Consider the following 15,502-nt stretch of genomic DNA (forward strand, 5'->3'; position numbering starts at 1 on the left):
CATACAACTACAAGGACATACTTGAAACCTCGACATCGCTCCATCTGAATATAATCCATCTGGAGGACTTCAAAAGGGTGGTCAGGGGGCTGGAATCCACCTTGTTCCACCGGGACACTTTTACCTGGATTAAACTGACAACATATCATACAGGTACGGACTTTCTGCTTGGCTGCAGCTCGTAAATGCTTGTTGAACCAAATGTTCTGGATACTGTCTAACATAGCTTTTTCTCCTAAATGTGCTGGACTATGTGCGGTATTAATAATGACTTGAACCATAGAGTCGGGGAGAAACCATGTGGCTCTACCCTTCGTTAACCATCCTTGATCTGTCTGGACCCCTCCTTGTTCGGACCATTTCTTGATTTCTTCGGGAGTAGCATGTAACTGGATATCTATGACATCTTGTGTAGGGTCCTTAACTGTCATACATGTAGTCGGATCTGGAGCATGTGTCTGTGTCGGATTAACTTGAATGTCTGGAGTCTGTGCTGTAAGCTTGGCTGTGCGATCTGCTAGATCATTACCTTGGGAAATAATGTCAGTAACTTTCGTATGTGCTTTGCACTTCATGATAGCAATAGATGTCGGCAAGTGTATGGCATCTAACAGAGCTTGAATAAGGAGACCATGCTGAATCTTGGTTCCATGAGAAGTCATGAAACCTCTCTCCTGCCAGAGCACTCCGAAGTCGTGTACGACTCCAAATGCGTAACGTGAATCTGTGTAAACATTAACTTTCAAGTTCTTGGCGTGTATGCAGGCTTGTGTCAGAGCAACTAGCTCTGCTGCTTGAGCGGACAGGGTATCAATACGGTGTGTTTCAATAACTTCGGTGTCAGTAGTCACTGCATACGCAGCGACTAGTTCTCCTGTACTTGTTCTCATACATGAACCATCCACATAAAGTGTCAGGTCGGGATCTGGTAACGGAATATCTGTCAGATCTTGTCTTGGCTTCGTCGTAATGTTAACTACTTCCACACAGTCATGTGTGGCAGAATTTGAATTAACTGATGGTAACAGTGTAGCAGGATTTAAAATGTTGCAGCGTCTGATTTCTATGTGAGGCTGGAACAGTGTCAATTCATAACCTGTTAAACGTGCAATTGTCAAGTGCTGAGTTTGTGTTCGGTTTAAAAGAACTTCCACAGAATGTGGAACTTGTACTGTCAAGGTATGTCCTAAGACTATGGAATCACTTTGTCTGATAGCTAGTGCTGTGGCTGCAACTGACTTGAGGCACGCAGGCAGAGCCTGGGCTACAGGATCTAATGTGCTCGAAAAATAAGCACAGGGCTTGTATTGTCCTGCTTGATCTTGTGTGAGAACAGATAATGCTGTACCTTCACGTTCAGTAACGAAAAGTGTAAAAGGCTTACTGTAGTTCGGTGTCGCTAGAACTGGAGCTTGGCATAGGGCTTTCTTTAACTCATTGAAACTAAGTGTATGTTCAGATGTCCAAGGGAGGACAGTCGATACGGCTGCCTCCTGTGTCGTTAACTGTATCAGTGGCTTGGCTAGAAATGCATACTGAGGAATCCATTGTCTACAGTAAGAAGTAAGGCCGATAAAAGCACGTACCTCCTTCTGGGTCTTGGGCTGAGGAAGACTCGCTATTAACTGGATACGGTCTGGTGTCAACTGCCTACCCCTCTTGGACAGTAAGTGTCCTAAGTAGACCACTTGCTGGACACAGAATTGAAGCTTAGAAGGGGACACCTTGTGCCCCATCTCGGCTAGGAAATACAAAACTGTAAGGGATGCTCGCTCGCAAGCACGTTCAGAACGGGCTGTGATCAGTAGATCATCGACATACTGGAGCAGGGCAGTGTCAGTTGGCATTTGAATGTTGTCTAGTTGTCTCTTGAGTGCTTGACTGTAAATACTAGGACTTTCTGTGAAACCTTGAGGAGCTCGTGTAAACATATAGCTCCTTCCATTTAAACAAAATCCGAAAAGAAACTGGCTGTCTGGATGAATAGGAACACTGAAAAATGCGTTCTTGAGGTCTATGACAGTGAAGAACGTGGCTTCGGAATCAATGGCTGTCAATAGGGAAGAGATGTCTGGGACAACTGGGTACTGCGGAATAATACATTTATTAAGCTCTCGTAGGTCAATCACTAATCGATATACTGGGGGTGCATTTGGAACAGTACGTTTCATGACTGGAATGATCGGAGAATTACATACGTTGGAGTCAGTTTCTACAACCACTCCTTGAGCGATGAGCTCGTCAATAATTTTGGATAAGGCTGCTACAGCCTCAGGTGGCAATCTGTACTGTCTGATTCGTGGTAACACTACACCTGGCTTGAGAGTCACACGATAGGGTGTGATTTGCATGTAACCTACATCAGTTGGACCTTGGGCCCATAAGTGCTGCGGAACATTAGACAGTCTTGAATCAAAATCTCGTAATACATAGTGACCCTTGAAGTCACGTAGGAACAATCGTATTCCCTCTGGGGAACAGCATATAACTGCACCTAACTCTTTCAGTGTCTTAATGCCTAATAGGTTTTCTGGACATGACTTAGTAAGTAACAGATCAGTAGTGCGGGACAATGGACCTACTTCTAGGGTAACTGGCTTTGAAATCTCATTTACGATAGGTTTTCCTGAAAATCCAAGGGAAACATTTCTTGAGCCTGAGAGCGGAGCCCCTGGAACTTCGGCGTGACTAATTGTGGTCCTACTTGCCCCTGTATCAATCAAAAACTTTCTGTCTTTCCCTAATACTTGACTATGAACATAGGGACCTTCTTGATCTACAGGTATCTCGATGAGAGGCAAGCCTACCTCCCTCTCTAGGCTGTTTCATGAATACTGCTGGTACTCTGGATACTCAGACTGTGCATACTGGTACATCTGCGATGTAACATGCTGTGTTGCAGCAATAGGCTGCGGTGCGGTAACGGTCTGTGGTGCATTCTGTGGCTGAGGAATCTGTGAAACTTGTTCCTGTCTAGACGGACGTGGTCTTTCTTTAGTCTTACCAGTAGCTATGTTGTGTTTCAGAACTGCACACTCATTTATAAAATGACCTGGCTGTTTACAATAATTGCAGTTCCCTTTAACGGGAGCTGCAGGATGACTGGCTTGATTCGGACCCCTCTTCTGACTGTCTTGAGGAACAGATTGTGCAACTAGTACTTTCATTTTCGTGTCTTTCATACGTTTTCTTTCGTGTTCTTGCTCTTCTCTGATTCTATTCTGGTGGTATTGAAGCATTTGCAACATCTGGGACGGGGTATTAGCTTGCCAGGTACTTTCGACTTTCAAAACTCGATTTTTAATTTGTGGACTTGAATTCTCGACTAATTTAGTAACAAAAAGGTGAGGGTATGACTCACTACTTGTCTTGAGGCCACTGTTGATGCTAAAACATTTTTCAAATCTAGAATAAAAATCACTAATATCCTCATCTTGCTTTTGTTTACAGGCTGAGATTGCATCCCAGTCTTCTTTTCTAGTTGTCAATAATCTAGGTAAAACTTGTATTAATAATTCTGGTAATTCTTTACATTTATCTCCAAGGCCGGTACCTGGTACTCGTGCCTTGTCTTCGGCTTCTAGAACTGCCCAATCGATCTTTTTCTCTCCCACCTCCCATTCTTTTTCCTTGAGCTTTTCATACACCCCTGCGGGCAGCAGAACCTTTAACATTTTAATTATATCTGGGTATGTGTATTCTCCCATACGGAGCATGTCTTTTAATTCTCTATGGAACCCTGCTGGATCTTTGTCATGACAGGGAATTAATTTCTTCATCTCGAGGAGTTCCATCTTTGTAATTGGAGTGTAAACAAACACTCGCTGCATTTCACCACCCGTTCCTTTAACTGGGTGGACTTCTCGTAATGGATTCTGTCTCTCCATGTAAAATGGTTTACTTTCTGGGGGTGAGACATGAACAAAATGCGGGTTCAGAAACGTTCTATATTTGTGACGCTGTTCTAGAATGACACTAATTAAATCGGTACCTAAACCTTTCCATCTATACTGGAGTAACTCGTTCAGGATATCATGTAACGGGCCTGGATCAGAGTGTTGACCCTCATACAAAGTAATGAGGTGCTGAATCATATACATACCCACCAGTCGTTGTTCGGCTGGGGGCATTTTCAGAAACATTTGTGCCACTATTTCGTCTGGAAAAGTGGTAGAATCAGTAATCCATCGGACTGCTGATCGGGCTAGTTCTTGTTCATGCATGGTACTTAACTCACTGTAACCGATTCGTGATTTCAGAATGTGATCGGTAGCTTGGAATACTTGTTCTAGTGAACCTTGTTCTGGTGCTGGATGATGGAAAGTAGACTTGTGTTCTAGGCGTAAATGGCGATCTGGAAATCTAGGTTTTCCTACATACGCTATTCTGGCGGGATTCTCGTCCTCTACCTCTTCAGTATCAGAGTTACTTTCTTTCTCGCTTACTTGTGCTGCTTTACGCTGTTCGTGTAATTTTATTATTTCTCTACGGATTTTCTTGTACATACTCTCCATAGCACCGACGGTCTTGTGTTTACCCTCGGCTATATTATCACTCCACCTTGTCAGGATTTTCATTTCGGCTGGATCTTTAGACGGGTAATCTTGTTCTCTTATTAGACAATTGATCAGAAACTTTAATATCATGAGCTGGATTTCGGCTTTCCTTTGAGACATGGCTTCGCTAATACTTTCTGGATCATCCCCTGTACGGATGAAACGATATATTCTGTCTAGATCTTCTTTCATATTCGGTAAGGTGACTAGATACTCGGCCACCTTTCTTACGCGGAATGAATATAAAACCATATTATCCTCGCCTGGGACTGGATCATAGCCGCATTCGGCAAGGGACTTTCTTATTTCTGCTACAGTCTGATGTCTGGGCGTACGCTGTGACGCTTGTGCATGTAATTCGGATAACGTTAAACGCTTGTGTGGCGGCGGGGTTTGAGGAGTACCTCCCCCTGCGGCCCCTAAACTGGAGTCTAGGTCTACTGAGGCTCTTCGTCCTGGCAGAGTGGGAAATGGAAATGTAGGCTGGACTTGTATGACGGACTGGACCGGGGGTACCGTAACAGGTACTCCGGTGTCTGGAGGAGCGGGAAGTGCCTGATTTACAGGGACTGGTGGAGCGCGAACAGGATTTGCATATTCTGGGACTGTGTCGTCTAAATAGGACGAAATAAAAATATCAGCTGCGGTCTGTTTGTGACGTAGCTTGGTCGGAACTAATGGTGGCGGGAAATTACTGGATGCCTCTGGGGTCGCTTTTGGCAAGCCCTCGGCAAGGAGAGGATACATACCCCTAATAAGGGCATGCCTCTGTCTGTCTGACTGTTCGACTTTGACTTGTTCACCTATCTCGATTAGTTCTTTTTCTTGTGCTCGTTCTAAGGATTCTCTACTTAATTCTGACTTTCTGATTTCCTTTTCAGTTCTTTTATGAGATTCTTTACGCCATAACTCGATGGCATCTTTCTGTGACTGTCTGGCTTTCTTTTTCCATAATGCCTCTTCTACTCGCATGATGCATTCGGCATCCCATGTACCCGATACGGGCCATCTATACTTTTCTTCTAACTGTTTGGTATACTCTACCCATAAATCTAGATACAATATGGCGCTTATGCCATGCTTCTGATACATAAAATGACCTGGACTGTCCCTCGGCGGGACAGGAACTGCTTCTTCTAACAAACCCTTTCTAGTTTTTAGCTGACGTAATCTCGAAAAGAGAGACATTGTAAACTTGAATCGGAACACAATACAATACACGAGAATCAATAACAATTTGGAGAACAATTCAGGCATACCACGACATTGGAAATACATTGAACAACATCATAACATAACAGTTCGGACAGAATATTACCTGGAAATACTGAGAACAGAAACACAAGAATTTCTCGAGAACGGAACAGACTAGAGTTACTGGATGCACTGCTGAAACAGTACGGAACATACCGGTCCCATAAAGGGACGCATCAAGACCCGTATCCACCTAGGTGAACACTTCGTTTGTGAGTCTGTGTACCACCAACCCACGGACCAGAGTCAATTTAGATTGACCCTGTCTAGATACTACCCCAGTAATGGTACTCACCGGGCAGCAAGAACGGAAAACCTCGGACTGGACTGGACTGCTACGACGACGGACGACGAACTTCGGACTTCAGTTACGGGTGGACCTCCGGATACCTCGGACCTTGGACTCTTGGCTTGGGCTCTGGTCGGGACTCGCCGCGTTCCTCCACCGTCTCGTTTGGATGCTGGACCGCCTCCTCCGTCTCCTCCGTGGGCCTGAGGGATACTTGAAGCAGAAATATCTGCCGGTGCACAGAAGAGTTCCGTCACGACTGCAGAGGGTCAGGGGGTCGGCGTGGCTTCACCGACGCGTGGGGAAAGGGCAAGTCCCTATTCGGGCGCCATTATGTGGTAAATAAATAAATAATACCTCTCTTTTTGACTAGACATATATCATAACAGATAGCTCAATAAATAAGAGTCAAGATTCGAGGTAGTAGGAGTTTCGCAGGTTTATTACAGCATAAGGACAGGAACAGGACAACCTGCATAGGAATAGGATGACAGGGCCCAGCAGCTGCTGGGGCTGGGTCTGGGATGAGCGCGCTAGGAAGGATAACCTTTTAATAACAGTACATGAGCATATATACATAACGCAAACACATAGCATTACATTGCAATAGGCGTAGCAGTGGGTGGAGCAGAAGGCGTGACGCGTAGCAGTCGCGAAAGATAAGGGCGAAAGTAGGTGTAACTGGGCGTATACATAGACATGTGATGCAAACGTAACAGAATATGTCATGAATGGGCGGAAACATTGGAGGGGGCTACCTAAGGAGCCGGGACCTCTAACCTGATGGTGCGCGCAAACTAGCAATGACGTATCACTAGGAGAAACTGGGGGCTTCGAACTCTGTGCTAGGAGCAGAGACTGAAGTCTGGAGAGTCAGGGCGACATGTACCTAAACAGTATCTAGTATCTGATGTTTAGAGAACATGTTGATATAAACTAGAAGTCAGGAGAGGAAAGGCTAACTTGATTCTAAGACTGGACCATGCATTATTCTACATGTAGTGCGTGATGAAGAATATTAAATGACCATTAAATGCAGTATTTCTCTAACGTGGAGACGTGAAGGCTAGACAATGACGGAAACTATTGATGCAGTTCAGTAGCTTAGGAATGCAGAGAAGGAGGACTGAACTGATAACTGGAATCATAACATATTCTTGGCAGACTCAGAGACTGAGCCAGGCTGAACCGGGCACTGCGAGGCAGGAAGTAAGTGAAGGGTCGAGGATACAGGTGGGGGCTGTATCGCTCCTCAGCGAAGTGTCAGGAGACAGGAGCTGAATCTGGTGTCCGGGCCCTTTTGAGGCCTAGAAACGGGGACTTTATAATAGAATAACGTGCACACTGAGAAACGTGGCAACGTAGCTTTACATAGGCCTGATATTCGTAGTATTCACGAGAACTGGAAACTGGCATACTAGAGGTGGACACAACTGTAATTGCGTCATTAATCGAACATGGGGAATGCATATGCATATTTAATCATGCACACATAACATATGATGGATGACACGTAGGGACACAGAACATGGCAAAATGTACTTTTCCACAGTGTACCTAAAGTACTTGCAATCAATTTAGAGAGGAAGCAGCTAGGCTGGGGTCCTGGATAGCAGGGCCGCAGACAGACTAAAGTAAAAAAAACAGTGAAACACCAATAAAAGTGGGGGTAACCATAGTAAGCAGATCCTACTCTCCTCCAGCAGGTTCACCCCTGAACTTTTTGCCTTAAGCTCTGACATGGTGGTAGTGATTTTAGGCCTCTAGGCACTTTAACACTTTGGCCCAGTGTAGAGTGTGTGCGCTTTCTGAGTGCATGTGTTGACATTGGCCTGCCCTCCCATAGGAAGGCATGTGGGATATGTGTGTTCATGGTAATTCCTTGTGTGAGAGGAGTGCAGGGTCGAGTTTAGTATGTATGTATGAACTCGTGAGGATAAATGCTGCACAATTGTGTGCGCTGATTTATGGTGACTGGTGGAGAAATGCAACTTTTAGAAGTTGGAATTTCTGTGTGCTGTGTGTCTGCCTGCCTGATGTGAATTGCATGTCTGGTTTGTAATTGACAGAAGCTGAGAGGTGTGGGTAGCTCCAGAAGGGTCAGGGTGAGTCAGCTAGGCTGAATGGGACAACTGGGCTGAGAGTGGTAGGAGGAGAAATCCCCTGACTCTGAATAGGACTGTGCCCAGGCTCTACAAGGCTGGCTCCGCCCCCTGTGGTGTGTCTGATCACTGAGCCCCCACCTGACAAAGGGGAGAGGAGCTGGGAAAAACAAAGTGCTCCAAATCCCCCCTCTACCAGTTCTGACTGGTATCCCCAAGCCCTGTGCTGTGACACAGAGGGAAATGTTAATATAAATATAGGGGCTGTGACCCCATGAAAATGTTCAGTCCTGTTCTGGTGTGCTGTTCCTGACAGAGAGGGGCTTGCTGCTGCTGGGGCCCAGGAGGAACCGCCATGGGGGCTGCCTCCCTGATGGAGGGCCCTGTGTGCTGGCTTCCCTGGGCCCAACTATTTATTTATAAAGTTTTATATAGCGCGAACGTGACCCACAAGGGTATCCGAGCACTTTACAGTATAAGAACGTAAATGGATAAGGTTTTATACATACAATAAAAAGTGTCAGATTCGTAAAAAAGAAGTATAAAATATAGGAATAACAAACAGAGAGGACCGTGAAACAGCATGACATAGTACAAAAGACAGTTAATGAACAATAGGTGATTGCGCTAGCAAACATACACATTATAATCTCGATCAAATCACAATGGATATAATGTGTATAGATAACACCCAGAGGGACCAACCACCAGCTAAACTTTACACTACAAACAGTTATTGAACAATAAAGCCATCCATTCCACCTGAGATAGGCAATGGTGTTCGGATCATAAAGATGACTCTGTGACATCCTAGAATTTAAAACTTAGGGCATGAATTTGTTCATTAGTAGTATTTTTACTTCTTTTTTTAATGCGGTAAGGCAAGTGATTCCACGCACTACTGGAGGTAAGGAGTTCCAAATCTTTGATGCCATCCCTGGGAAAGCTCTACAACTGGTTCTCTTCTTATGGAAGGATTGAGGTTTCAAAAGGAAGGTGCTCGCACTTCGAAGTCGTCTACAGCCTCCAGAGCTTTCCACCTTTAGGGACAAGTAACTGGGTGTATTGTTGTGAATTGCTTTGTGTGTCATGCAGGCCATTTTAAGGTGTATTCTTGCCTCGTAGGGCAACCAATTCAGGGTTTTCAAGGGTGGTGCTACCGTAGTCTAATCTTGGTAGGACTAGGGCTTGTACTGCCTGAGGGAGGAAGGGTTTGAGTTTCACTAATATACTCAACTTGTGATTAGCTCCCTTGGTGACAATAGAGATGTGCGACTTCATATTCAGATGTTTGTCTATGGTGATTCCTAGGGACTTTGCTGAGTCATTGATGAGGGGGACACAGTCAAAGGAGGTTAAGGGTTTTAGCCATAGGTCTAGCTTTGGTGTGTGGTTCAGTGGCGAGATGAGAATGAATTCAGTTTTTTTGGTATTTAGCGTAAGGTGGTTGTTAGTGAGCCAGCTTTGTGTGCTCAGTAGAATAGTGTTGAGGGCAATGAAGACTTCTGGCGAGGTGATTTTTAGATACAGCTGGGTGTCATCAGCGTAAAGGTGATACAGAATGTTTACTGATTTCAGTGCGTTCGCCAAAGGCTCCATTAGGAGGTTGAAAAGAATGGGTGATAGGGCAGATCCCTGCGGCACACCAAGGGTGACCATAGAAGGTTGCGAGAGTGAATTCTTTATCTTGATTCTTTGAGTTCTGTTATTCAAGAAGGAGGAGAACCATTGCAACACAGTGCCCGAGAGGCCCATCCTTCATTCTAGTAGGGACAGAAGGTTGTTATGCTTGACCGTATCGAAGGCGGAAGAAGCATCAATAGGCATGATTCATTGCGGTCAAGCATTTTTAGTATGTCATCCATAATATGTGTGAGTGCAGATTCTGTGCTGTGTCCTTGGTGGAAGCCCGATTGGTGACTGTCTAAGAGGTTATAATTCTCAATGTGATTGCTTAATTGAATTTGTACACATTTATCCAATAGTTTCGCCAAAGTGGGGATGCTGGTTATAGGCTGGTAATTGTTTAGATCAGATGCCCCTGAACCTCTCATGGACTTTTTCTAAAGGAGCTGTGGCTCCTAGCCCCTGAAAAGCTCTTTATACGTATTTCCCCCAGGAGGAAGGAGCGCTTCTGCTTTCCACTGCAGCGCTGAGCTTCAGCTTGTTGAGAGGGAATCTCGACGTGGAGATACCCCCCCCATCGATGCCGAGATTACGGGTGCCCACCCCTCTTATTTCGTTTGCTTGAAGAGTGGGTGCTCACCCCGTGGTTCTGCGCTTGATCTAAAAGTAAGCCGGTGCCCACCCCGCCTTATGGCGTCCTTTCACGGGTGCCCACCCTGCTGGTCACTTTGTTGAGAATGCGGGTGCCCACCCGCACTGCAGCACTAAGGAGAAGTCACCGTTGCAACCCGGTTCGAACCGGAAATAAGGCAAAGCTGCCTGATGTGGGGCAGGACTTCCGCTTCCCCGAGGGAAGCCCTGCGCCCACGGTATGCCCAGAAGAAGGAGGTCTAGCGAGGACGCTGAGGACATTGCGGGGCTCCCCAATGCGAGCCCGGGTCCCAGGAGGGGGCCCAGGTGAAGAGAGATGACGCGGGCTCAGAGCGAGGGAGCCGAGACTGCCCTCTGCCGTCGGGAACCAGAGAGTTGGTAAGTGACGGCTCTTGGTGTGAGGCACAGATCCTGAGGGGCCTCTTTTGGCAGCGGGCCGCTCCAACGTGATGGCACAGAGGTGCCGGTGCGAGGTCCCAGTGGGGGCTCCCGGTGCACTTGGTTAGTACCTGATCGGTCCCCCCTTCGCGGGCCGCTCCATCATGGCCATATCTATTTTCGAAGGCCCCTGAGGGGGTCCAGAGGGCCCCGAGTGGCCAGGTCCTGTATTTGTTCCCAGATGCCCCACCGGTCAGTGGGAAGCTGCAAAAATGGGGCCATAGTGTTTTGAGAGCCCCAGCGAGGCCCTCTAGGGCATAGTTGTGCCAGGGCCGATTTGTTTGAGTCACAGCTGCTCTGCATCAGCGTGGGCAGCTGCACCGTTTTGCATAATGGATTCGGGAGTCCCTGAGGGGGACAGTAGCGGCACAGAGGTGCCAGGCCTTCCCTCTTCAAAGCTGTGCAGCACTTAGTGCCAGCTGCCACGTTTAGGTCACAGTTCTTTTGGAGGGCATGCTTTGAGGTAGGAGTGAGATGCACTTGTTGGCCCCATACTTTCCCAGCTGCACGGCAAGTAGAATCAGCTGCCACGTTTAGGTACTCGCAATGGCGCACATGGATTCCGCTGCATAGGCAGTAGCCCTGACATTCTGGACACAGGGCATTTGAGCCCCTCAGAGAAGGCCAGTTGACCAGGGGGTCAGTGAGTTTTGAGATATTAGGGAATGTGATGCTTTACTATGATTTATGTGTTTTGGGATGAGATTATGTGCGTAATGTGATTATGTTCCACTGTGATTATTTCCTAATGGGAGTTATGCTTAGGAGGTTAGGGTCTAATGCGTTTAGACTTATGAGATGATTGCATAATGTGTTATGCTGGTGAGGTTGGCACAGAATGTAATTCGCGCCTAATGTGATACTGTGCATAATGTGGTTTATGTTACAGGCTGATGCTGAGTACAGTGGTTACCAGTGATTACGGGTTGTACGTTTAAGTGATATGTTTTATTTTTACTAAGTTCACTCTGTGATGGTTCTGACAGTGGTCCAGTGGGCCCTGTCAGGTGTATATAATCCCTTGTAGATATGACCTAGTGCCAGGCGGCACCATGTATATTATTTGTTTACTATTCTAATGTGTTATGAGAATATAAAGGCTATTTATGATATAACCTTGTGTGGAGTTCCTTTTGTGGTGTGCCTGGGATGTTGTTGCTGTGTGCGTGCGCAAATGCTTTACACATGGCCGCCAAAATAAGCCTGACTGCTCGTGCCAAGCTACCAAGGGGGTGAGCAGGGGTTATCTTTGGCATGTAACTCCCTTGCCCTGACTAGAGTGGTGGTTTCTGCCTGGCTTTGGCGCAAGCCTTAGCCATCCAGAAATCCCATACCTGACAATATCGAAGGTAACCAAACATTGTTTTGTTTAGATCTTGATTGACTAAAATGTTCAGTGGTAACTTATGGCTTATTAGCACAATAAGTCCATGTAGCCCAGCTTTTTTTCCAATACTTTAGTCCCAGGCCAGAAAAAAGTGCGAACTACTTTGTGCTCTTTTGTCATCTGCTCTGCATAATCACCAAAGGTTTAAAGAATAACTATATTACTAATGTACTCCCATTTTAGATTGCATTGCCATCAATGTGGACTATTTTATGATAAGTTTATTATTTAAAAGTTGCAGTTTCCACTTAAACTCAATTTGTGAGCCTCATGTGGTCATCACAATTATGTCTAATCATTGCCATTGATCAGTCTTCAGATGCTGATGGTGTTGGAAGCCATGGTCCCCTGCTACCTACAAAAGTTGAAGACACAGACGTCCCAGGTGGAGACAGCATCAGCTGCCCGTGAGGAAATTGCAGCCACAGCTGCCCTCGCCACTTCTCTGCAAGCCCTCCTGTACAGCGTGGAGGCTTTGACAAGGTATTCAACCGAAGAATCCAACATTGCAGTACTTTAGCCCTAGCTGCCATGCGTTTATTAAGTATGCATAAAAAACTTTAATACATATTACTTTTTGTCTCATTTAGGAGCAAAGGTGTACATGTTTGGAAAATAGTAAAAACAGCCTTTATGTAAGAAGTGCATCACATTATTTATGGTCACTTGAATTATAACACTAAACTAAGAAGTGTATCATACACATTAGCAATTCCCTCAATCGTCAGTAGCTCTGCATCAGGTCAGTCCCACGCTGTATGTGACATCAAGGCCGCTATATATTCACCACCTCCACACCCAAACGTCAGTTCCTTTCTTTCCACACCTTCTGATGCAGATTGGAAGCTTCATCTCTTCTGTAATTTTTGAGAGATGTCTTTTCCCTCAAAAATTATTTCACTGTGCTAGAATGTTGCCTCCTAAACCATGAAGAAACTGCCATCACCAGATGTCAGTGACAGACAAACACGATGTCTGTCTCTGGTGTCTTGGCTCCAAACATGACTCGGCATCATGCAATACTGTGTGAAAATAAACTGAAAGTCTGTCTGCGACCATAAAGCCAAACTTGCTGTCACGGAACTTTTAACCGCATGCGCGCTAGCGGTTTTCCCGCTGAGCGCTGTGTTTATTTTTAAACCGCGTTACATGACGAGCTCAGCTCGTCATGAGCGTACGAGCGTCGTAACTCATGACGAGCTGAGCTCGTCATGAGCGCGGAAGGGGTTAAAGAAGTTACTTGGTTGAGTTCGAAAGGCACGGGTGTGCTCTCTGCCACGGCAAGTCTCGCGATTATTCGTTTTCGAAATCACAAAGCTTAGGTAAGTCAAAAAAATCCCAAAAATATAAGAGATCCAAACACAACTGATTCCAAACATGCTCCCATTTTGCCCTGATTTTCCGGCAATGCCACAACAGCTCCAAGAACTTGGCCATGGAATAGATTGGGGTACCCATCCAAATCCCTCTGGAGCATCTTCATGCCCTAAGAATTTGAGGTGGCCTCCAGTCCGATTAGTACCAACAGATCCATCCTCGACACCACCTTCGCCACTTTGATTCAAAATGCGACCTCTTCTCTGCTGACTCCTGCCCTGGTTCAACGTCTGACGCTGCCGTCTGCACTGTGACCGGTACCACCAGTCCGAGCTTTGATGCCAGCTCCAATGTTAAATGTAGAGCTGATAGTTTTGTCAGACTCTGAGACTCATTCATTCATGCCCCACTCTGAGATAACTAACAGAACACCTATATTCACATTCGAACCCTGAAACTTCTCAGCAATATTATGACGATGACCTTGAAGATAATAACCATCTCTTCCAGGACTGACAAGACGCTCGTATCCTTCACACCTCTCCAGACATTTGCCTTCCTCCCCTAATCCTGTAAAGACAACAGAGGAGTCTGCTTTCTTCACAACAGTAATTCGGAGATTGACAGACGTTTTAGACCTTAGGCTACCCACTACAGAAGTCTAAGCAAATGTCCTGACTGAGGTCCTAAATCCAAAACAGACAAGTCAAGAAACTCTTTTTCTCTTTAACAAGGTTTTCTCTGATGGGCTGAAAGGCACCTGGGCAAAACCTGGGTCTCCCCCTCACCCCCCGCCCACCACCGTCAATAGTCAGGTAGCAAGGAGACATAGACCTAGCCGGGTAATCCAACCGATCTTATAACACCCCACGCCAAAAGGCCTGGTGGTGCAGGTGTCCACTAGCAGAATTAATCTGAATGTGTTTCTGACTACCCCGCCTTATAGAGAATCTATATTCATGGAAACATTTGCTAAAATTATGTTTTCCTCTACCAGTTTTATCCTTTGGTCAGTCAACACCAGCTGCATCCTGGGAAGTTACTTGTACACAATATGGGATAAAGTGGTGGCCATCTTGCCACCTATCCCCAAAGATATTCCTACAATCCTACAAAACGAATTTTAGAAGGCTAGGATGCAGTGACGTATTCTATACGTTTAGATCTGGAGACTAAAATGACCTGGGTAGGGCAGTCAGGAACAGCGCGGTGTTTAGGGGCCTTGCTTGGATTCGCTCCACTGGATTCTCACATGACGTACAGCAAACCTTAATGAACATGCTCTTTGATAGCTCTAGGCTCTTTGGATCAAAGCAGTAACAGACTACAGAAGGTTGCCCATAAACCCTAAAGAGACCAGGGCAATAATCTGTAGCAAACAACAATGTCTCAAGGGTATCGTTTTAAGTGACAATTATACATAAATGTGTAATGACACAGTTACTTATACAGGATTTAATCCATAACGGAAAGAAACCAGGGAAACATTTCATGTAAATGTAGAATATATTTCATTTAGTAGGCATGTTGGACATACTATGTTCAAGCACATGGGTAAGTAGCACTAGGTTACATTCAATGGCATGTAACCGACAAAATACTGTGCACAAGTGCTCGTGAAGTGTGGTGACGGTGCAAGTGACACATGACATGGTATAAACATTGAGAATGATGGGCACAACAGCAAGTGAGATAAAAACCACGCTAGGCTGGCCCTGTTGCAGACGGCTTGGGCTACTCGGTTGGCCTTGGTGGAATCAGTGACTGTACTGGACAATGATGGTGATAGCAGGCCCTCTCACCATAACCTTGCATTGATGCCCAGGTGGGGGCACTGGCTGGAGGATGGCGCCACAGCGACCTGTTGAGGCACAGTCAGCTG

At 45.8% G+C, this 15,502-nt stretch overlaps 1 protein-coding gene across 1 annotated transcript in view; it reads left to right on the top strand.

Moving 5' to 3' along the window:
- UNC80 (unc-80 subunit of NALCN channel complex) overlaps positions 1 to 15,502 on the top strand; it is a 2,761,828-nt gene that overhangs the window by 1,963,555 nt on the left and 782,771 nt on the right. Inside the window, exon 47 of the mRNA XM_078680564.1 lies at positions 12,616 to 12,786. Within this exon, the coding sequence (XP_078536690.1) occupies positions 12,616 to 12,786 (171 nt within the window). The remainder of the gene's footprint in view (positions 1 to 12,615; positions 12,787 to 15,502) is intronic.

The sequence above is a fragment of the Lissotriton helveticus genome, chromosome 3_1 (assembly GCF_964261635.1).
Source record: "Lissotriton helveticus chromosome 3_1, aLisHel1.1, whole genome shotgun sequence".
NCBI lineage: Eukaryota > Metazoa > Chordata > Amphibia > Caudata > Salamandridae > Lissotriton > Lissotriton helveticus.